General features: G+C 48.9%; 1 protein-coding gene across 1 annotated transcript in view; it reads right to left on the reverse strand.

Moving 5' to 3' along the window:
- Positions 1 to 54: 54 nt before the first annotated feature.
- DNAH1 (dynein axonemal heavy chain 1) overlaps positions 55 to 23,400 on the reverse strand; it is a 139,761-nt gene continuing 116,415 nt past the window's right edge. The window contains exons 54-75 of the mRNA XM_044676631.1: positions 22,516 to 22,683; positions 21,968 to 22,159; positions 20,766 to 20,897; positions 19,643 to 19,768; positions 19,176 to 19,295; positions 16,915 to 17,064; positions 16,158 to 16,318; positions 14,760 to 14,985; positions 14,450 to 14,645; positions 13,987 to 14,138; positions 9,109 to 9,305; positions 8,458 to 8,602; positions 7,879 to 8,037; positions 7,589 to 7,720; positions 7,297 to 7,467; positions 6,815 to 6,994; positions 6,265 to 6,441; positions 4,865 to 5,035; positions 4,145 to 4,275; positions 2,631 to 2,982; positions 1,251 to 1,485; positions 55 to 349 (exon numbers count right to left, since the gene is read on the reverse strand). Of these exons, the coding sequence (XP_044532566.1) occupies positions 228 to 349; positions 1,251 to 1,485; positions 2,631 to 2,982; positions 4,145 to 4,275; positions 4,865 to 5,035; positions 6,265 to 6,441; positions 6,815 to 6,994; positions 7,297 to 7,467; positions 7,589 to 7,720; positions 7,879 to 8,037; positions 8,458 to 8,602; positions 9,109 to 9,305; positions 13,987 to 14,138; positions 14,450 to 14,645; positions 14,760 to 14,985; positions 16,158 to 16,318; positions 16,915 to 17,064; positions 19,176 to 19,295; positions 19,643 to 19,768; positions 20,766 to 20,897; positions 21,968 to 22,159; positions 22,516 to 22,683 (3,795 nt within the window). The 3' untranslated portion in view covers positions 55 to 227. The remainder of the gene's footprint in view (positions 350 to 1,250; positions 1,486 to 2,630; positions 2,983 to 4,144; positions 4,276 to 4,864; positions 5,036 to 6,264; positions 6,442 to 6,814; positions 6,995 to 7,296; positions 7,468 to 7,588; positions 7,721 to 7,878; positions 8,038 to 8,457; positions 8,603 to 9,108; positions 9,306 to 13,986; positions 14,139 to 14,449; positions 14,646 to 14,759; positions 14,986 to 16,157; positions 16,319 to 16,914; positions 17,065 to 19,175; positions 19,296 to 19,642; positions 19,769 to 20,765; positions 20,898 to 21,967; positions 22,160 to 22,515; positions 22,684 to 23,400) is intronic.

The raw sequence follows: 23,400 nt of genomic DNA on the forward strand, positions 1-23,400 counted from the left end.
TCTAATCTCTGTTCTGACAAAGAACCCCACAGAACAGGCTGGAGTGTGAATAGGTAGACAACATAAAAAAATATTTTTATTCCCCCTAACTTTGGGCCCCAGGCTTCTCACGGCTGCCCCAGGACTCCACTCTAGGGTCTCCTGGGCAAGGGACAATTGGCAGGGCCAGCTCAGGGGCACTGCTGCCTTGGCCTAGGTTGGGGCTTGCTTGGCCCATCCCAGTGGACCTAATAGTCCAGAGCACAGATGAGGGCTACACCTCGCTTGATCCAGTGTCTCTGGCCCTTCCTGGTGGGGATCTCCACAGCTATGACGTAGTTGGTGGAATGGCCAGTGGTGGACAGTGTACCTGGAACAGACACCAATGGAAGGATGATCTAAAACAGATTGGGAGCAGGCTGCATGAAGGGGCTACACACCGGCCACATCCTACCTCGCGGCAGCTGCTGCTGCTCTCATGCTGTAAGATTTATGGAATCTTTCCTGAGGACAACTATGAGAAATTGGTTACGTAAAGGTTATTTTCTCTTGTTTTATAGAAGATGCCGGTATGGTTGCTTACTACTTGGGTTATCCTGAGATGGGTTTCTTCTCTGGGCTTCTGTCACCTCATTGGTAGTTTTTTTTTTTTTTTTTAATTTTAAACCCTTAATTTCTGTGTATTGACTTATAGGTGGAAGATTGGTAAGGGTAGGCAATGGGGGTCAAGTGACTTGCCCAGGGTCACACAGCTGGGAAGTGTCTGAGGCCGGATTTGAACCTAGGACCTCCTGTCTCTAGGCCTGGCTCTCAATCCACTGAGCTACCCAGCTGCCCCCCTAGAATCCTTAAGCTATGAAATTCTAGGATGTGTGAAGCCTCGAAGTGCTTCATCTGTAAGAATAATAGCGGTCACATCTTGTGGTAGTTTGACTAGCTCCCTCAAAGGGCATTTCTGCAAAGCCTTCAAGCGCCATCAGCACTACTGGCAAGAAATGTGAACTAAGAAAGTCAGAGGCGAGGACAGAAGCTTGTGCAACACACTTGTTTCCCACCTCTGGCCTTGGAGGAGGCTAAAGTGCTAGCCGCACTAACCCAAAGACATGTTCCAGTCACTTGGCGTAGAAGAGGAGACGGTGACACTTTAGCGGGGAAGTTGGAACCAAATGAAACTGTACAGAGTAATCTCCCTGGTCTCCCCATCTCCCCCACCCCCTACTCCCCAGTTCTATGTGAGGAGACTGGGCCTGGGAGGGAAGGAGAGTACATACCAGCTCGAGTTAGAGTCTTGTAAATGGGGCATAAATAGAAGCCCTTGGTTGGGGCTTTGCGGTTGGGTACGGGAACCAGCCAGATGACAGCCATCTCCGTGTAGAGCTCCTTGGGCCGAGACTCAGCCAGGACAAAAATTTCGGGGTCCCAGCGTGCCCCCTCCAGGAACAGGCCATGGATGTAGCAGCCTATCTCTGGCCTTGTGGTCAACTCACTCGGTGATTTCCCTATTACCTAGGGGTTGGGGGAGAGATCAGTGGAGGAGGGTGGGCTGGTGGGATGCTTCTCTAAACAGCACCCTAGAGTAGAACAGAGCCCCGATAGAGTGGGGGAGCTAAACTGGGCCCTCACAATGAGACTATGTCTCTGGGATCTGGTGGCTACTGGTGTCTACCAGACAACTTCTACTTCTTGCAAGCATCTCATTGCAGGTGAGTCTGGGTTTGGTCACTCTGACAGGACCAGCAGAAAACCTCTGAGGCTAAGAAAGCAAGATAATGCTCACACAACCTCCTTCCACCTGTTCTCTTCCTGGCTTTGCTCTATTCCTTCCATTCTTTTTGAACATTTTTTTATTTTAATAACAAATTTCCACATGAATTTGCTGAAGTTATATGATCCATATTGTCTCCCTCCCTTCTTCTTCCCCCTTCCCAGAAGTGGCAAGCCATTCAGTCTGGGTTATGGATTATCATGCAAAACATGTTTCCACATTGTTCATTTTTGTAAGTGAAAAATGCTCCAGGTCACTAACAATTAGAGAAATTCAAATGAAAGCAACTCTGAGGTTCCACCTCACACTCACCAGAAGAGGCAATACTAACAAAATAGGAAAATGTTGAAGGGAACTTGGGAAAATAGGCTCATCAATTCACACTGGGCAAAGCTGTGAATTAGTCCGGCCTTTCTGGAAAGGAATTTAGAACCACAGCAGTACAACTGATTGCATAGCCATACAGTTAGTAAACTATACATACCCCTTTCTAGGCCTGTACTCCAAAGAGATCAAAGAAAGAGGAAAAAAAAAAAGACATGCACAAAAACAGGGTAGCTTTATGTGGTAGCAAAGAACTGGAAGCTAAGAGGTAGGGAGTGCCCATCAATTGGGGAATGCTTGCATAAAATATGATATGTGAGTGGAATGGAATACTCATGACAAAAGAAATGACAAAAAGGCAGTTTCAGAAAACCATTTTAGCTGTCCCAGAGTGAAGTGAATTGATCTGGACCAAGTGAACAAATTATACACCAACATTTTAAGAATGACTGAAAGACAAGAACTGATCAACACAATGACCAGCCACGATCACAATGATGGACTCATGGTGCACAGAAGACTTCTTTTCGGACATTTGGGGAATTTGTTTTGGCTCACTGACCTTGAAGTTGAAGGAGATGGTATCAATGGAGATAACACGTTTTCTAGCAAAGTTCTGCAAGGTCCCTGTTAGGAAGGCTTGTGGAAAGAAGAAGCCGCTGATCCAGAAAACAGGCGGGATGCCACGTTGGATCCAGGTGTCCAGAAATTCAATCCGCTGCAACAGGTCCATGACCCAGGAGGACAGAGGCTTGAGGGAAGGGTAGGCCTTGCCCTTCCAGATCTCAGGTACGGCATTGTTGTAGAGGCTAGTGGACATGAGCTCCAGCTGGGAGGACATCACCACCAGGCCCTTCAGTGCCTTGAGCACATCCTTGAGTGACTCTGTGATTACATTCAGTAGCTTGTTGTATCTGAGGGATAGATCACAGGGAAGAGTTTCCTACAGCCTTTGGACCCAAAGGGGGCCGTGTCCTCCCCATCTACCATATGGCGCAGGCACTGCCCCCTTCCTTCTCCAGGAGCAGGTCTGGGGCATGGAGACCCATATACCCACCTCACGGAGGTTTACCCGACATCTGATGGCTTGGACACGGGCACAGCAACTCAAACTGGGCCACAAAGAGATGCTTCACTGGCTTGGTGTGCCAGAAACAGCCTGAATCTGGCTGGAATTTAGGTTAGAGCAGTGATTCCCAAAGTGGGCGCTACCACCCCCTGGTGGGTGCTGCAGTGATCCAAGAAGATGGCGATGGTCACACTTTTTTTGTATTACATTCTATTCTGAGTTCAATAAATAGTTTCATAATTTCCAGGGGGCACCAAGTAATATTTTTTCTGGAAAGGAGGTGGTAGACCAAAAAAGTTTGGGAACCACTGGGATAGACTTTGGTAGCAGCTAACAGTGTTCTTAGCGGATCTTAGCAGTGCCGACTGACAACATTTAATGGCGTCTATTCTAATCTAATGACTGTTTCATTAAGTAATATGAGAAAAGTCTAAGTTGCCTTAATACAGTAAACTTCTGAGTTTCTCTGAGTAGGCTTAAAAACCCTAATGGAATTTAGATTGTTATGGATTTTTTTTTTTTATTCTAGAAGGTAACTTAAGAGCTCAAAGTACAATGCCTTCATTTTACAGATGGGGAAACCAAGGCAAAGGACTGAACCCAAATCACGATGCCAGCAAGTGGTCACACTAGGCAGGTCTAGACCACCGGTCTGGTCTAGATACCCACTCCTTTCCCCTATCCTCCTCTGTGCTTGAGGGAAGGGTAGGCCTTGCCCTTCCAGATCTCAGGTACGGCATTGTTGTAGAGGCTAGTGGACATGAGCTCCAGCTGGGAGGACATCACCACCAGGCCCTTCAGTGCCTTGAGATTCCATGATGCCTGTTTGTGAGTTGGTGAGATGGGTTGACACGGGCACGGAGCCAGCTTCAAGAACAACCATCTTCCCCCAGCATAAAGCAAGCATGGCCCAGGTCCTCAAGGGTACCCGAGAGGGTCATGCTTCTCTGCCTTTCTTTCTTCTTCCCTCCCTCCCCTTCTCCTGTCTGGAAAGGCTTGGTGGTTACCTGATCACCTCCTGCACCAGGACAGTGTTCATAGATTCCTCATAGAGCACAGGGTACTTCGACATCACGTGAAGCACATCGATGGGCTCCGGGATCTTCTTCAGGATGCTCCCAGCAATCTCCTCCACCATCTAAGGGCCCACCCCAACAGAGAATGAGAGAGGCCTCTGGCTGCAGGCTCTGGGATGTCAGCCCTCCTGAGCAGGATGAAAATGGACCCCCAGGACACAGGAGCTGGATGGGCTCTTGAAACCTCCTCAGCCAGCTCCTTCCTGAGACCCAAGAGGAAATCGAGCCCCAGAAGGAAGAATTTTGTTTGTAAAATCTGACATCTGAAGTTGCTTACAACAGCCACCCAAATCTTTAGTTGTCAAGGCACCGTCTTGGTGACTGGAAGCCAATTGGTGGGGAAGGGGTTTTCTCCCTCAGAAAGTTTATTTATGAATAAATAAATCTATGATATCACAAGTGGTCTCTCTATAAGGGCTCAATATGTAAATGAAAACTGCCTGGTTCATATGACAAAGGGATGAAACATTTCCCTTCCCACAAACCTAATGAGTTTAAAATAGGATTTGATGGATAGAAATTAAATTCACAAACACTCCCCCTCCCTTTTAGGAATATAGCCACTGGTTCTTCTCCTGGGCTGCCTAGACTGACGGCAGAATTGACCACAGAATTGTGGGGGGGGAGGAGTGGGAAGGGGGAGCCTCTCACTGCTTCTCGGCTCTGGCCACCCGTGGCAGTTGATTTGGGTTGCAACTGAATGATGGCGCCGAGGAGGGCGAAGGTCTCGTTCTGTGCAAAGGTGATATTGGCATTGTCGTGCAGCCCAAAGATCTCGGGGATGTCGTTGAGTGGCAGGCTTTTGATGTACTGCAGGTAACCCTGTAGGGACAGGGCTCAGGGTGAGGGGTGGAGACATTCCCCAGGCCCCCTCGTCGGGCCCGTCGAACAAGCACTGTGCTCAGCCTGAACCTGGCTCGAACCCCAGCAGGTTGTGAGTGACTGCCGCTACATGTGGGGAGAGCCCGAGTGGAGGATGCTCCAGATCCTGGCTTTGCAAAGAGCAGCCACCACAGGGCTGGGCCAAACTCAGAGTGAAGGAAAGAAGGGACCTGGATTCACGGGGATATTCTTGGGGATGTTGCTCTGGCTTTGGGTTTCCTGTCCTCTCCCAGGCCCACCTCTATCGGGCCCTAGAACAGCATGGCAGGCTCGGGGCTGTTTTGCCTCTGTCTCCCCCATGGTACAGCCGAGCCTAGGGCTAGGCATAAAGAGGGAAGCCTTAGGAAGACTTGGTGCTGGACTGGGACTGGGCATAGGGTCAGGGTCAAATGGAGAGAAAGTTCCTGCATCCAAAGGGCCTGGGATATTCCTCTTTGGGAAGAGGAGCCTCAGCGAACCTCTCTCTCCTCTCTCCTCTGGGGGTGTTGGAAGGTGGCTTCCCCAGAGTCAGGGACTGTTAGGTTAGGCCCAGAAAGCTCATGTTACCACTCTGAGCTACAGAGCATTACAGCTAAAAGAGCCATTACTATTCAACTGTATTGGGAATAAAGGGGAGTTGGGGCTCAGAGAGCAAAGCCATTTATCCAAGACCAAACAGCAAACGGTGGGTAAGGTGGGCTCTGGACCCTCTCCCTCGAAGACTAGCTCTGTCCTCCACAGACCCAGAGAAGCTGCTTGGTACTGGAAGGAAGAGCAGGCCCTGGGGTTGACCCTGGGCTGACCAACCAATATCTTTCCTTCTCCGAGTCTGTTTCCCCACGCAGGAAAACTTAAATTTCTGCAAATAAGAACCATTCTTTCATTGATTAAATAGTCAAAGGATCTCAATAGGCAGTTTTCAAAGGAAGAATCCAAGCTATCGATAGGCATCTGAAAAATGCTCTAGGTCACTAACAATTAGAGAAATTCAAATAAAAGCAACTCTGAAGTTCCACCTCACACTCGCCAGAAGAGGCAATACTAACAAAAAAGGAAAATGTTAAAGGGAACTTGGGGAATTAGGCACATCAGTTCATTAGGTAAAGCTGTGAATTAATCCAGCCTTTCTGGATTAATTAAGGAGTTTGGAACCAAGGATGGAGTGGGGGTGGGGGACTGGGGAGGATTACATTGATGTCATAAGTCGGGTTGATTTGGTGGTAGATGCCGGATTCGGAGTAGGTGTGGTCAGGTAGCAGGACGTCGGGATTGTAGAAGTCTTCCAGGATGTTCATGATGCAGCGCCGGTCCCAGTCGTCGGTGACACGGCCCCCGTAATTGATCTCGCCAGCTGTGTACTTGAGGACCTGTTCTGACCCACCGGCCAGGATGAGGTCCAAGGAAGGAGGGAAAGGTAGGCCTCACCCCAAGCCCATCCTGACCCCCATCCCAGAGTGATGGGAAGATCTCTCAGAGTCTGGGGTCCTTCCGCCTCGTCAGGGTATCACATTCCAGGGGTTAATGGACTGAGCATTAGGAGGGCTCTAAGGAAGGGTAGATGAGGAAATGGCACGGTGTGTGCCCCTCTAGAGCAGCTAGGAAGCTCGGCAGACAGCATGCGGGGCCTAGAGTCATGAAGACTCATCTTCCCGAGTTCAAATCCAGCCCCAGACACTTCCTTGCTGTGTGACCTGGGCAGTCACTGAACCCTGTTTGCCGAGGTTTCTGCTCCCACCTCACCTTGTAGGGGATGTCCTCATACTCGTCCAGGAACATTTTCAGCTGGCTGATGCAAATACGCAGGTCTCCATCTGTGAACTCATAGGGGATGTTGAAGCCCAGGGGCCCAAACTTCCTCCGCTCCAGTGCATTCCCGTGGAAGAGGCACAGGGACAGAAGCAGGCACTTGAATTCAGACTGCTACTTGTTCCAGAAAAAGCCAGGGAGGGGAACAGAAGGAAGGAGTAAGTGGCCACTCTAGCTTGGAAGGTTCAGTACCAGACTCACAGAATTCCAGAGCTAGAAGGGGCCTTTCAGGGTCATTTAGTGCCCTCTCATGTCATGGGGGGCCCAACAAGCCCAGAGAAAGGAGGAGGCCTATCTGAGGTCCGAGCTAGGCCTAGACCCCTTACAAGAAAGCACTGGCCTGCGATTCCCTGTGGTCCCCCGCTCTGGCCCTAGCTTGTGGGGCACTTGTGGGGCAGAATCAGTTATGAGCTTACCTTCTGGCAGGAATTCAAAAAATCATCATTGAGGCTAATGTAAGACTTGAGGAGATTGGCCTTAACCCCACGTGGGGGCTCAATGGTCATCTTGGAGCCATTCTGGAGGATGGACACTGGAAACTTGTTACTTGGCAAGCTGGTGAGCCAAAGACGGAAGTCCCGGTGTACCTGAACACATGAGAAATAACTTCTGAAAATGGCCTATCTTCTAGGCACGTAGGGACAGGCCCTGACCACTCTCCCCCTCCTTCCGAGTTTAGGTGGGGGTAAAGGGCCTGCCAGGGCTCACCTTGTCAGGGTTGATCTGCTCAATGAGCCTCTCCAGGGAGGGCATCCAGCTGGGGGCCAAGTGGCAGTTCTGGAAGAAGACCCACTTGCCTCTCTCCATGGAGCTCTGCATCATGGCCTCAGCTAAGGGACCCTGGGGGACCAGAGTCCTGGTGAGCAGCCCTACTAAGCTCCCCCATCCCTCCAGTTCCAGCAGCTCCACCTTGGCTTAACCTTAGGGCCCAGCCTCATGGCCCAAAGGAACAGAGGGCCGAGGGGACCTGGCCCCAACCGCCTAGACCTGGCAAGTACCTGGCCCTGACCCAGAGAAATGGCTGTGAGCTTCTTGGAGAACTTCATCTCCTCAGCGAACTTGTAGAGGTCTGCGGCCGGGTCTGTGCCCGGGGACAACACGAAGATCAGTGGGGTGGTGGAATTAGAGTCCTTGAACACGGCAAAGAGGTTGGCCGTCTGCAAGACAAAGTGGTGGCTGAGGCAGAGGCCCAGCGGGAGCACCAAGAGGCCCTGCTCTGACAGGGGACCTCGCATGGCCAGCCTGACGGCTTCCCCCTCTCCAGGCAGTTCTGGGGTGGGGAGAAGGGAGGAGAAGCATCTGGGGCAGGGGATATGAGGGCTCCCATCCTGGCTCAGTCACTCAACTGACCGGAGGGCCTCAGCTAACAAACCTCTTCGGGCCTTGGTTTGCTCATTTGTAAAGGAAAGGAAGGGGGGGGGGTGGAGTGGGTGCCCCACAAGGTCTCTCACAGCTCTAAATCGAGGTTCCTGTGCTTGGCCCTCCAAGGAAGAAAGGAGCCTCATCCGAGGCTGAATGGGAGGAGGAGAGGCTTGGCTTGGCTGCTCACAGGGTGAGACAGCCTGACTGAGGCCTACCTGGGGCTCAATGAACCGTGGCTCCAGGTTTATGGCCACAAAGTCCTGCATGGCGTTGGTGACCTTGTCACCTCGGAGGCAACGCAGAACCAGCAGCTTCTGGAACTGGTCTAAATGTTCTTCCCATTTGCCTGGCAAGATCTCCCTGAAACAAGGGACACCATCCCCACTCAGGCCCCGGGCCCTCAGCGCAGAGGCTGGTGTGTGGGAGTCAGAAATCTGGCTCTGTGACTTGCTGTGTGACCTGTGCCTCAGTGTCCCCATCTGTCAAAGAGGGAGAATAACCATTATCCTGCCTCTCTTCCAGTTGCTGTGAGGGTTAAAGAATAGACAGGAAGGTGCTTTAGGAAGTCTAAAGCAACAGACAGATTTGCAAGAAGCAAGACTGCCTGGTGTGGCCCTGGGCTCGCAGTGTTTCTGCTCTATGCATTTCCAGGCATCAACATGGCTAGAAGCAGTCGGGTGGGATGGGGGAGGGGTAAGGGTGGTTCTCTCCCCTGGGTACCGAAGAGGCCACCCCAAGTCACCCACAGTACATTTCCAGAGCCAGTACATGCTTCATGTCCCTCCTGTCCCTTTCCCAGAGCGTCTGGGGCCTGGTTCTCAGAGGAGAAGGCCCGAGCTTAGGTCCAGCAGTTTAGGGGTGCTCACCGGTGGGGTTCCACACTATCAAAGATCATTTGGAATTCTGTTAAGTAAACATAGAAGTCTTTTGCTAAGTCGGAGAAGTTTGGAAGATTGGTAAGGGCCAGGATGTCACGCCATGCCCTGTCTGACAGCCATTCCACTGCTGGGTTCGGTATCACATCTTTGATGGTTCCCCCGGACAGAAGGTAGCGCCACTCGGCCTAGAGGTGAGAGCAAGCAGGTGACTCTGGCAGGACCCCTCCTCCTTCCCACGTTCAAATTCCCCAGATAGTTTTGCAATCATTTTCTCACCAGCCTCCCTTCCTCTACAGCAGTGATTCCCAAAGTGGGCGCCACTGCCCCCGGTGGATGATGCAGCAATCCAGGAGAGTGGTGATGGCCACAGGTGCATTTATCTTTCCTATTAATTGCCATTAAATTTTTTAAAAATTAATTTCCAGGGCACTAAGTAATATTTTTCTGGAAAGGGGGCATTAGGCCAAAAAAGTTTGGGAACCACTGATCTAGAGGAACCTAGGATCACAGCAAACAAAGCTAAAAGGAGCTAAACGATAGCTAGTGCAACTTCCTCATTTCACACAGGAGAAAAAGGAAGCCTCAGGAAGGAGATATGAATTGCCCAAAGAGCTCTAAGCTAGGAGGAAGGGCAAGGTCTTTGGTGCCAAGTTTGGGAATCTTTCGTTATACCATGTTGCCCCTTGGACTCCCTCTTCCTTCCAATCCCTGCACATCAGTAGATTAATTTATGTACAGTGATGAACACATAATAATTCACACACCAACAACCAACCCCTCCCAACCCACATTCAAATCTTTCAAAGGCTCTCTGTAGAATAAAGTAATCTCTGCATACAAAGTCCTCCACAATCTGTCCCCAGCCCACCATTTTGGTGTAGACAAAAACCACACTCTTCCCTCAAATTTGGTTTGTGTAATAAATATTGGAGGGCAGCCATCATTATACCATTGGGGGGGGTATTCTTCAGGGATGGCTTAGTGCTGTGTGAGGGTTAACAAATTATGACCTTTAAGCCAAATATCTCTGGCCTGATTTTTTTAGAGCAGCGAGTTAAGAACAGTTTTTATGTTTTAAAAGACAACTTTATTTTTCATATTTTAATTTTAATATAAATTTATTGTTCATGTTTTAAGATATAACTTTTAAGTGCACCCTTATTTAAAATAAATCTCTCAGTTGTATTTAAATAAAGTTGTCTTTAAAAATGCAAAAACCAGGGGGCAGCTGGGTGGCTCAGTGGAATAAGAGTCAGGCCTAAAGATGGGAGGTCCTGGGTTCAAATCTAGACGCAGACACTTCCTAGCTGTGTAACCCTGGGCAAGTCACTTGACCCCCCCATTGCCTACCCTTACCACTCTTCTGCCTTGGAGCCAATATACAGTATTGACTCCAAAACGGAAGGTAAGGGTTAAAAAAAAATGCAAAAACCAGGGAGCAACTGGGTGGCTCAATGGATTGAGAACCAGGCCAGATGTCCTTGGTTCAAATCTGGATTCAGCTGTGTCTCCCTGGGCAAGTCATTTAACCCCCATTGCCTAGCCCTTACTGCTCTTCTGCCTTAGAGCCAATACACAGTATTAATTCTAATTATTCTAATTAATTCTAAGATGGAAGGCAAGGATTATTTAAAACATTTTTTTTAACTAAAAAAAATGAAAAAACCATCCTTAGCTTGTAGAACAGACAAAAACAGGCAGGGGCTGCATCTGTCCCTAAAGCCACAACTGACCAAGCCTGGGAATCGGGAAGCTGGAGTTTGTGTGGCCATGGACAAACCACTGCCACTTGCCATGTCCCAGACAGGTTAAGTTGCAGACATGCTTCTGATCTGCATCCCCACTAGCAACTCCCCACACTAATGTAATCATAACTAGGTGGCTCAGCTGATAGAGTGACAGGCTTGGTGTCAGGAAGACTTAACTTCCTGAGTTCAAATCTGACCTCAGACACTTCCTAGCTCTGTGACCTGGGACAAGTCACTTAACCCCGTTTGCCTCCATTTCCTCATCTGTAAAATGAGCTGTAGAAGAAAAGGCAAACCACTCCAGTATCTTTGCCAAGAAAAACCCCAAATGGGGGTACATGAAGAGTCAAACACTGAAAAGACTATAATCACAGTTCTAGACTGGAATCCACCTGAATATTTTTCAGAATATATTTATCTGGAAGAAACAATTCTGTGAGGTGAATAGATAGAGAGTTTAAGTCTTGTCTCTGACACATACTTTCTTTGTGCCCCTGGACAAGCTACTTCGCTTAACACAGAAAGCCATTCTGGAAGATGAGTCTCTAAGACTCAAAGTGGCAGAGGAGTCAGCTTGTGATGATTGGGAATTTCCTCACCTGGGAGCTCCCAACACCAGTGAAATTGTGGGTCCAGCCTTCACCTATGTGTATTTAGTTTTTCGAAGATATTAAAAAGCATTTAATTCATGTAACTGAGAAGTCTAAATCATCTCTTCGTGTCCTGTGTCCTCAACTAACTATAAACTCTTTAAGACCAAAGACCAGGCTTTAAAGGATTACAGGAGTGAAGAGCTAAATGGGCTCTTAGAATTGCCAACCACTTTAGGGGTCATCTTCATCCCACTTGGGTGGCACAAAGGGACAGTCACATCCTTGGTCCTCCCATTGCCCACAAAGGATCCATTTTGATAATTAAGAGTTCTGATTGCATGATAATACATGTATAACTCAGCTTGAATCATCTGCCAGCACCAGGAAGGAGGAAGGAAGGAATGGAGGGAGGGAGGGAAGGAAGAAGATAAGCTCAATCGTGAAACTTAGGAAAACTTGTGGGGAAATTTGTTGTTACATGTAATTAGTAAAAAAGAAAAAAGGGAGGAAAAAAGTTCTGAAATTCCTTTACTAGGCTCAAACTACCTATCAACTCCACTCCTCTTTGACTTTACTTGTCCTAAAGCTATTTTCAATCCTCACTGTGGCCCTTCAATCCCTCCAGCCCTCAGGACTGCCCAAGTCATCACAGTGTTCTCCCCCTTCCTAAACTAGACTCTTTCAGGAACTACTCCAGAATCTCTTGTCCTATCACTGTTCATGCCTTGCCCAACCCCAACCCTGAATCACTCCCCCATCTGCCTCTGCTCCTACTCAAACAAGGTATTTATATATCACTTAGCACAGTGCCTGGCCTTTAGTAGATACTACAAAAATATAAATGTAAATAAAGCACATACATTCATTTATATAAATGTGTATATGTATTTATACACATATGCTTGTTCTCTGACATTCCTTCTACTCATGTGCTGTTGAACATGCAACTGTGCTGCTGGGGTCCTACAAATTTCTGTGCCTAATTTCAGCTGGGCACTCCTGCAACAAGGCAATCCTTTCACTTCTCTCCACTCAATTCTCTATCACACTTGCCACTTTTCCCCTCCTCATTCATGTCACGGCATTCCACCCTCTCAGCTGAGGAATTTGCCTCATACTATTGAGAAAATTGAAGCTATTGCTTTGAACACCCCTCTCCTCTCCTCTTCTTCATTTCACAATTCTTGGAATTATCTTCCAATGTTTTCTCTTTTACTCTAGTGTCTGATGGGTCTTTTTCTCACCACGGCTAACCCCTGTTTGAGTATCCTTGATTTTGTTCCCTTCTGTTTTCTCCTATAGACTATCTCTACTACCATCCCTTCTCTCTAATCTATAACCTAATATTGCATCTTTCCCTGCTGACATTGAACATATCTAAGTCCTTAAATCCTTGGTCCAAATCCAAGTCCTTTTAACTCTTAAAATTTTTTTATTATCCTACCATCCCCACTTATTGTACTGTATCTTTCCTCCTTTTTTCACCTAACTCCTTTAAAAAGTCTCTATACTTGATGCTCCCACTTCCTCCTCTCATTCTCCTAACCTAACTAGTCTAGGTCTCTGTAATCTGGCTTCCAACCTCAATTGCTCAACTGAAATTATTGTCTCCAGAGTCACCCATGATCTTTCCATCTGAATGACTTTTTCTCAATCTTTCCTCTTCTTGATCTCTTTCTGGCATTAGACCCTGTTGACCACCCCATCCTCTCAGGTTTCCATGATGCTGCTCCCTCTTCCTTCTCTTCCTGCCTAAAGGATCTCTCCTTAATCTCCTAATGATCATGATCATCCATGACCATAATGACATGATCATCCATGTCACTCACACACCACTGAGAAAACTGAGGCAATTTGCTGAGAATGTCTTTCCTCATTATGATCTCAAAAGGAATATACCCAAGATTCTGTTCTAGGCCTTCTGGGGAGGTTTAGCCTGGAGACAAGTACAAGGAGCTGTCAATAAGTTTTTGAAGAGATATCATTAATTAGACTGTAAACTACTTAAAGGAAGTGACTGATTTTTTAAATCTTAATTTTTTGGCCTTTCTTTGTATCTTTAGTGATTGGCACGGTTGGCATGAACTTCAGAGATGCAAGCTGATTGTCATTTAGAAGGGGAATCAGATTTGCTCCGCTTGAGCCCCTCAAAGGAAGAATTCTAGGAAAATGGGTCCAAGTTGCAGAGTCAAATTTCAATTCAATGTAAGGAAAAACTGCCCAACATTCATATATGTTCAAAAGCAGAATGGCCTTCTCCTCAATTGAAACCTTAAAGATTTTGCTGGGGGTTTGTAAAGCAGACAGCCTCTGAGACCCTTCCAAGTCTGAAATTGTGAAGCTGACCATCTACCACTCATTTTATCACATCATTATTAGATCTTCGTGGCCACAGCTATACTCCCAGGGCCTTTGACTGACCCAGAATTTTAGGGTTACAGATGGAAGGAGGAGGTCCTAGGAGGAAAGAGGTGAGAACTGAGAGTGAGGGTGTGTGTTGAGGAATGGGGGGCAGGCTGGCTCACCTGGTCAATCTTCCCTTCATCCATCATGATTCGTACACATAGGAGAAAGGCAAACATGAGCTTGTGCTTCTCAAAGAGGCTGCGGCAGACGTTACTGTAGAGGCTGAAGGTCAAGTACTTGTTGATGTTTGCAATCCGCTTTTTCAAGGTATCTGCACAGAGCATATCCCCAAGAGGGGCAAGAGAGTGAGCGGGCAGGTCACAGCTTGCCCCAGCCTCAGGACAGTGGCTGGATAAGAAAAGACCGATCTCTCAGCACTCCTAGCCAGGCCAGGCCAGCACTCCTACCTTCACCCCTAGATCCAGCCTCCCTCCCCAACAGGACATTCCTACCTGAGTGACCTGAGGATGGGTGAGGATGCCCAGACATCCCCTCCAACTCCTCCAGGGCTGGAAGGGATAGGGTTAGGGGACTAGGCCCTCCCACCTGAGCTCAGGAGAGCCTGGCAAGGTGGAGCCCTACCTGCCCTCTCCGAGTTGGAGATGCCAGAGAGGAAGATGTTGAGGAACCACTCAAGGGAGTACTGGTACATGGGGTCCACGTTTGAAAGGTCAGATACACAGAAGAAGAGGATCTGGGTGCGGACAGCCACTGGGACATATTCCATGCGAGTGATGTCGATGTCTTTCTCTGTCTGCTCAGCGGTCCTCACCTTGACCTGGCTCAGGCAAAGGAGGAAGGCACGAGCTCAGACCAGGCTCCAGAACGCACGTCGATGGCGTGCGGGGCTGTGGGGGAAGGTGGGTAGAGGGGAACGGGCGTAGATGCTTACCTGAATTTCCCCAGCCTTCAACTTGGAGGCTTCCAGAACCTTGATGAGTTCCACATCATCGACAGGGTTCCCCTCTGAGGAGCTAAGCCGGAAGAGGATCTGGTCCTCGATGTCCTTCAGCTCTTGCTTCATCTTGGCATTGCTGACAATCAGCTGGTTCTTGGCATCCTCTAGATCAGGCCGTTCCTCAGCCACCACCTGGCCTAGTAGCTGATCCTCCAGGCCGCTGGAGGGAAGGGCCACGGTGGCAAGAGTGTCAGAAACTTCTTTTTTTTTTTTTTTTAAACCCTTAACTTCTGTGTATTGGCTCCTTGGTGGAAGAGTGGTAAGGGTGGGCAATGGGGGTCAAGTGACTTGCCCAGGGTCACACAGCTGGGAAGTGTCTGAGGCCGGATTTGAACCTGGGACCTCCCATCTCTAGGCCTGACTCTCAATCCACTGAGCTACCCAGCTGCCCCTGTCAGCAACTTCTAATAGATAGCTGGTCTTTCCTCCTACTTCCCGTGCCCAGCCTGGGCCAGGGCCACAAAAGGCCAGGAGATTAAGAAACTGTTTTTGTCCCCGGGGGCCCGGGGTCTAGGCAGGGTAGAAAACCCCCTCACACACAATGACGACCACAAGGCACAGTCGTGACTGTTGGCCAGTGTGCCTCAGACCCTAAAGACGGCAGGAATGGCGGTGGTCTGGGCTACGAAAATAAAGGAGATGGGGCTAGTCGGAGAGGAGGGAGGAGAGTATCCCCGATGAGGGGAACAGGGATAAAGTGCCAGAGTGGGGCTGTTACATGCTAGAAAGTTTTGGGGAATAAGGTTGGTGAGGTAGAGACGGCGTTAGACTGAGGAGAGCCTCGAAGGCCAAGCTCAGGAGTTTGAATGTTATTCTGGTGAGGTATCTGAGGGGGCTGAGCTTCAGGAAGGGGATGGGGCGATGGGCGGAGGAGAGGAAGGCGAGAAGGAAGCTCTTCTGGCAGGGAGATAGTAAGCATAACAACTGACATCTAGAGAGGATGGTTCATGCCATCTCGATGACTTAAAGCTTGCTAAGGAGAGGGCACGTGGAGCCTGGTGAAGCAAGACAAGGTGGCACACACCCGCCCACGGACCATGGGACTTGTTACAAACGCAGCTCACCACTGGCTTTCAGGGTAAGTCAGGCTGACCCCGAGGGGCGAGGAAGCCCAGAGCTGCCCCCCTGGGCCAGAAGCCCGGGGAGCCGTCACTCCCAAAGCCGAGCAGAGGCGCCTACACGCCCTCGCCAGGCTCTGCCCGGGGCGTCAGGACGAGACGCCCACGTGCTGAGTAGTCGGGCCAGATGCCGGACCAAATGCCCCAGGAGGGTGCCCAGGAGGGAGAAAGGAAGCCAGCTGGGGACGGGCTGAGGAAAGGAAGAGCTCCTCACCTGGGCGACAGCGTGAAGTTGATGAGCGTGAGCTTGGTGGAGATCTCCGGCGTGTAGTGGGGATTGGGCAGCTTGGTGGTGATGTACATGCGGAAGTCCTCGTGGTACGGGATGACGCTGTCCCCGAGCTTCAGCACGGTGGTGCCCTGCTGCTTGTAAGTCTGACACAGAGGAGGCCGCTCGGCTCGTGGAGACGGCAGGCTCTGCCCTGCCCACGTGTGCACCCGAGCCAAGAGCAGGCCTCCGAGACTGTGCCATGAGGAGCAGCAAAAGGGCATTACGAGAAGCACTCTCAGACCCTGCACACGCACACATATGCACATGCACGCACATGCATATACGCACACGCCTGTTAAACTGGGTTCTTATTAGCCAAACTAAAGGTTAGGCTATTATTCATTTCTTAGGGTCATAAAAACTTTGAGTCGAGTCTTCTATTAAGCTGAAACCGTTGCCCAGGGAGCCCCTGAAGCGATCTCTCCCCATTCTGCCTCCAAGAGGAATGTGCCGGATCCTTTCTTGGGCTCCCCCCACCCTTTCCCCCTCCTCCCCAGCTTCTCTAATCTTCCCTTCTGCAGGACGCTTGTCCTCCAGCTCTTACTGGCCCTGTGTGCCGGGCTATTTGCCCGTTGTCTTTCCCACCAGAAGTTCCTTGTGGCCGGGGGCTGGTTTTGTCCTCCTTTGCATCCCTAGTATGGGCCCTTTCTGAATGAGCTCAGGGGCCTGCTGGACGGAGAGCAGGGAGCCAGCACGATACCTGCTTCAGGAGGACGGGCTCCAGAGCTGGGTCCAGCTCTTCTCCAACATTTTCCAGGAGACACGGCTTTCCAAAACGGATGGCATTCTCCAGGCTGCGCAGGAAGTCCCGGTCACTCAGCTTAAACACATCCAAACCGTTATCCCTCTCCTGAGACAAAAGAAGAGATTCCAGCCTGGAATCCAACTGCCACATGATGGGGAAGTACCAGTCCAGAGCAAGCGAGCAGCCCTCTCTCCTCTGGTTTGGCCTCTTTGGTGGATGAGAATTCAATCCAACAAACTTTAATCAAGTACTTATGTAAAAGGCACAACAAGAGGACTCACTGGGGCAGCCAAGCCTTCTCTCCCTCCCGATCCCCACCTGCTTGCCCTTCTGCCCCTCTCTTCTCTAGAATGCTGAAGGCTGGATAGCTCAGAGAGTCAGGCCTAGAAACGGGAGGTCCTAGGTTCAAATCCGGCTTCAGACACTTCCCAGCTGTGTGACCCTGGGCAAGTCACTTGACCCCCATTGCCCACCCTTACCACTCTTCCACTTATGAACCAATACACACAAGTTAAGGGTTAAAAAAAATAATAATAAAAAAAGAATGCTGAAGGCTGCAACAACTTCTGGGGAAAAGGATGGAGGGAAGAGGAGCCCAAAGAACCACAAGCAGAAGAGAGAACTATGGAGAATTTGAGTCATAAATATAAGGAGGAGGGTCGGCATGCTAGCCTCAAAGCTAGGAAGTCCTGGTTTCGAGTTTAACCTCTAATGCCTGCTAGCTGTGTAACTGGGGGACAAGTCACTTAACCTAAAGGCTTGAGACAACTAGAAGCAACAGAAAAGGTGCTGTCCTGTGTGGGTAAAGGAACTTTCCTCATCTGGGAGTTCCCAGTACCACTGAAGTCACTGATCCCATCCCTGTCCCTGTCCCTATCTATAGATAAAAAAAAAGAAGCCAAACCCTGCCTAATATTGGGGATAGACTATGTCCTCATATGATTAATACCAGGAAGGGCCAATGAGACATCCAGACCAATTCAAGACCAATTTGAGAAGGTTGACAGCAGTTATTATCAACCCACAAATCAGCTGGCAAGTCCCACTGAAGGTCTGTATGATACTCCTTCCCTCCAGAAGTCTCTTTTCCCAGGACTTGGCTTACTTCAGCTTCTCTCTGCCTTTCCCACTAGAGATAGGGCAGCTGTGTCCAGCTTCCCAGAATGACTAACTCCCCTTTTTGCTGCCTGGTACAAGGTCAGCTAAGAGGAATTTAATCTTGAAACTGTAATAAAGCCTCTGGTCGCAGGGTCACAGCCTTGGCTATACTCCTCCAACCTCAAGGAGCCAACCTAAGTGAAAAACTAAATAAAGCCTATGTAGAGTTTTCAGAGAAAGCAAGTCAAACGATCAATAGTCATATAAAAACCAAACGCTCTCGATCACGAATAATGAGAGAAAGACTCATTAGAACCACTCTGAGGTCTCACACTCATCAGAGTGACAAAGCTGAGTTAAAAAAAAGAAAATTAAAATGCTGGAGGAGCTCTAAAAGTTTGCCCCCAAAATCTTTGAATTGTGCATGTCCTTGGACTTGGTGATATCACTACCAGGTCTATGCTCCAAAGAGATCAGCAAAAGAAGGGTCCAAATATGTAAATGTATCTTTAGCAGCTTTTTTTATAGTGGCAAAGACTAAGACACTGAGGAGTGTCCATCAATTGGGGAATGGCCAAACAAGCCATGGCATATGGTTGTAATGGAAAACTATTGTGCAGTAAGAAAAGAACAGGATGATTTCAGAAAAACCTGGAAAAAACATATGAACTGATGCAAAGTGAAGTGAGCAGAAGCAGAAGAGTGTATGCAGTGACATCCACATTGAAATAACCAACAACTTTGAAAGATTGAGGAATTCTGATCAATACAATGACCAACCACAGTTCAGAGGGCGATGAATGCAGCATGCTCTCCACCTCCTTACGGAGAGGGGATGGGCACAGAGCACAGACAGAGATGCTCTCTTTGGGATATGGCTGGTGTGGGAAGTTGTTTTGCTTGGCTATACAAATCTATAGCAGATTTTTTTTTTCAGAGAGGGGAAGGGGAAGTTGGCAGGAGTCAATGTGGACCTGAAAATAATGAAGGAAAAGGGTAGAATGGTTAAGTAAGTGGAGAGAGCAGGATTCTCTCTTAAAGGTTAGGGGGAAAGAGGGAAGCCAACTGTATGTCCTCCTCTGCTTTGTCTCTAGAGACAGGAACTGGGTTTTACTTACCAGGTTCTTGATCCACTTGTTGGCTTGTCCTTGGGGGTCAATGAAATGGGTCCAGCGCTGAGAATATTGTGTGATGACACCATTCTCCACAGACAGGGTGTCATTGGGGAGACCTGCAATCTGGGAGCAAGATCATCTTGGTGTCTGGGGCTATGCTGCAGTGGGCCACAAGTCCTCTTTGGGTCAGGTTGGACTTTTTTCATTGCATGCCTCCCCCCACCACCAGACCCTGCCCAGGCCCAAGGAGCTGTCCACAACCCTTTCCAGATTGATGTCCCTTATCCCCAGCTGTGAGAAAGGCCTGGCTGTGTGCCCATGTGAGTCTAGGCACACTTGTGTGAATGTGATCATTCCTCAGCTCCAAAGGCTCCATGGGGTTCCTGGTACCCATGGCACCCAATACAGATTCTTAAACCATACTCTTTTTTCCAGCCCTCGGGGTGCTGCAGGGTCCATTCTGGCCATACCTGCCATGAGCGAATCTTCACTGCATTCCCCAGTGTCCCAATCAGGGTAGGCTCTGAAGTATGGGGGACCTCATATTTAGAGAGCTGTTCCAACCACGATTCACACAGTGATATTCGGTACTGCCCCTGCCAAGAGATGGAGACCTTGGGCATGGGCCCATGTGGTAGGATTTGAGTCCAAGGTCCCACGGTTCCTTAAGGAATCATTGTTTAGGGGCTCAGCAGAGAATTCTCCAGGGGGAATGATTTAGAAAGGCTCCTGAGAGCAACCTGGGAAGGCTCAAACTTCCAGCAGCTTGTCGTGACAGCCAAGAAAAGAACTCAAGTATGAGAGCTTGCACAGAGGAGAAGGAATTGCAAAGGAGGAGGAGAAGGAATTGCAAAGGGTATTGTCTGCACTTAGTCCAAGAGAGTGAGGGGAATTCAGTGGCTCACAGGTTTAGAGTACAGCACAGCAGAGGGAGATGAAAACTTAGGAAAAACAGAGCAGGGGATGTCTAATGACCCTGAAGCCATCTGAGATTTCACCTCATGTTCTATGCAGAAAGCAAGGCTTGAAAGGGTGGAGAGAACTCCAATTGGCTCATCTTCCACATTATGGAAGATCAGACACAAAAAACAGTAGTGGCCCCAAGCAACACTGTGCATATACTCAGTGACCCAGGTAAACCTGGAAGACTGAGTAGGCTGAGGACTGGTCTGACATCTGGCAAACTACTTCATGCATTGTAGGAGGAGCCGTGTCTTTGGGAAGTCTTGAAGAACACTTAAATGGCATCTTTTCCTGGAAGGCCTCTCTGGAATGCATCATCAGGTGTGGCTGGCAGGGGGCTAGGTTGGGTCTGGGTTGTATTTATAAGAATAAAGAATAAGGCTAGGGGGAGAAAGAGGGGACTGGGTTGCACAGCAGATAGAGAATCAAGCTTGTATTCAAATCTGACCTCAGATATGTCCTAGCTGTGTGGCCCTGGGCAAGTCACTTAACCTTGATTGCCTAGCCCTTGCCACTCTTCTGTCTTAGAATTGATACTAAGAAAGAAGTTTGAAAGAAAATTAAAAACAAAAACAAAAACAATCAGGCCTGCCACAGAAAGGGTGATCTAAGCAGAGGCTAGTTCCTTACCGTGAAGGGTCCAAGGTAGGCCACAAAGCCAGATGCCATCAGGATGTCACCATAGATATTGTTGAGCAGGTAATCTAAGTTTGTAACGGTGTCTTGCCAACGCACCTTTTCATCAGCCAGCCCGTTGATCAGCTGGGGGAAAGAAGGTCACATACAGGACACGATATTATATCCTCATTTTCCATAAGCTGCCCCAAAGATCCCCCACTGGTCAAATGCCTTCATGCCTCTTGGGACAGCTGAATACTCTCTCCACCACCACTGCATGATACGACATCCCTGTGAGCCCCTGAAAATAAGGGGCGTGAAACCTTGCTACAGGAATGGACCAATAGCTGATGGAGGGTCCAGGAGGAAGTATGGCTGAGACAAGCTTGAAGGCAGATAAGACCTAGAAATTAGGGAAAAGTGAGGCCAATGAGGTCTGGCAAGATGATGAACTTAAGCCCTGCTTCCTCAAGTCAACCAAAAATGCATCAAATAAAATAAAACAACCAATTAAAAAAAAGGAAAAGAATCAAGTACAAGAAAACTAAGAGAAAACAAAGGAAAAAATCATCAATGGGGCAGCTGGGAAGCTCAATGGATTGAGAGCCAGGCCTAGAGATGGGAGGTCCTAGGTTCAAATTTGACCTCAGACACTTCCTAGCTGTGTGATCCTGTGCAAGTCACTTGATCCCCATTGCCTACCCTTACCACTCTTCTGCCTTGGAGCCAATACACAGTATTGAGGGAAGGTAAGGGTTTAAAAAAAAAAAAAGTCATCAAGAGGCCCTGATTAATACAATGAGGCAATAAGTTGAAAAAGAAGGGAGGAATATCGCCCCTGGGGGCAGAAAAGAAAGAAAACCTGAACAAGGCCTAAGGACAACCCAGGGAGAGTCAGGCCTTCCTGGGGTCGGGGTACCAGTGACTAGGACTGAGCTAATTTGAGAGCCACAAGGAGCCAGTGTCCACATCTATACCATCTTCTCACCAGAAGGGTTTCCAGGCAGACAAAGGTGGGGTGGGATATGGCTGCCTGAACCAATAAACATCCTTTCCGGGTTATGGCTAAGTTCACCATCTACTAATGTTCTATCCACGTTTCACTTCAGCCCCAAATCTGAAGCACCGATGGCCCAGGGAGGGGGCTCCAAGGCCTTGCCTTCTCCTGAGTGCCTGGGGGCAAAGGAGGTGATGAGGAGGAGATGCAGCCTCACCTTGTCAGCACGGCTCAGTCTCTGCTCGCACTGGTCACACTTCATCTCTAGCTCTTCCTTCTTGGAGACGCAGTCTCGGTACTTAGCCTGGAGGGTTAAGATGCCATCTTCCACTTCTCGAAGCCGGGTTTTTGCAGCATCCAGGATCTTCTGAGTTGCGTCCAGGTCTTCCTGGGCCTCACGCAGGGCTTGCTGAAGGGGAGCAGAGAGAAATGGTACAAACCTGGGCTTATATTATAACCTCTGCGAGCAGCCAAGAAGAAGTAATATGAATACAAGCAAGAAACCTGGACTGGGACTCAGGAAATCTGTCGTTGGTTAGCAGTGTGACCTCGGGCTAACCGTGGGCAGTTTCCTCATCTGGACAAGGAAGAGGTTGGACTGGGCAATCCACAGGACCCCTTCAGCCATGATGTTTTAGGATTTTCTGAAGGCGTGCTAGCCAAGAGAGCCCCTCGAGATGCAGGGCTTGGAGAAATTGGCCCTTTCCACTCTCCAATGGCTGCCATCTCCCAATTCTACTTTCCATCTTCCCTTCCCCTGCTTACCCTCTTTGGCTCCACAGCCTTGGCCACGAAGTGGTACTTGTGCATGGCTCGCACCCACTGGCAGATGGACGTGCACGCCTTGGACACTTTGGCAATGGCTGAAGGCTGGAATTCCTCATTGTCAATATAGGGCTGGATGGCTTTAATCACAATGTCAGTAATGTTGTCCTGAAATTAGAGGAGGATGTGGGATTAGAATCTGCAGAGGGAGCTGAACAGTGAGGAGAAGAACCTGGAAGAAGTCTATGGAAAGGAGCTCTTCCTCCTTCTTGGGCCCTGCATGGTGGGTAGGCATGCCTCTCCTGGGTAACGGACCTGAATGAGATGGGTAATAGAAGATGGTCACTTTTGGCAAGTCAGAAATGGGTAGCAACTTTCTCAGTCGTCTGACTCTGACCCCATCCCTCTAGGCCCTTTTCCACAAAACTTGTACTGCCACCAACTCTCTCTCCCAATCCAATGGGCCACACACTGGAAGTGCCTCCACATATTATCTGACACATAGTAGGCACCTAATAAATGCTGCTGACTGACCTTTAGCTAGTGGCTAGGAAGCCACTCACAAATTCTTAACACCTCTGAAATATGAATATCCTCCATCATCAATTTCACCTGAAAAATTTGCCAAGATCTTTTCATTTTTTTTAACCCCTTTTTCAGGTTTAGAATCAATACTGTGTATTGATTCTAAAGCAGAAGAGTGGTAAGGGCTAGGCAATGGAGGTTAAGTGACTTGCCCAGGGTCACACAGCCAGGAAATGTCTGAGGCCAGATCTGAACCCAGGACCTCCCATCTCTAAGCCTGGCTCACTATCCATTGAGCTTCCTAGCTTCCCCCAAGTTCTTCTCATTCTTTATAGTCCTCATTTCCATTACTGGGCTGAG

Source organism: Gracilinanus agilis, chromosome 1 (genome assembly GCF_016433145.1).
Source record: "Gracilinanus agilis isolate LMUSP501 chromosome 1, AgileGrace, whole genome shotgun sequence".
Lineage (NCBI taxonomy): Eukaryota > Metazoa > Chordata > Mammalia > Didelphimorphia > Didelphidae > Gracilinanus > Gracilinanus agilis.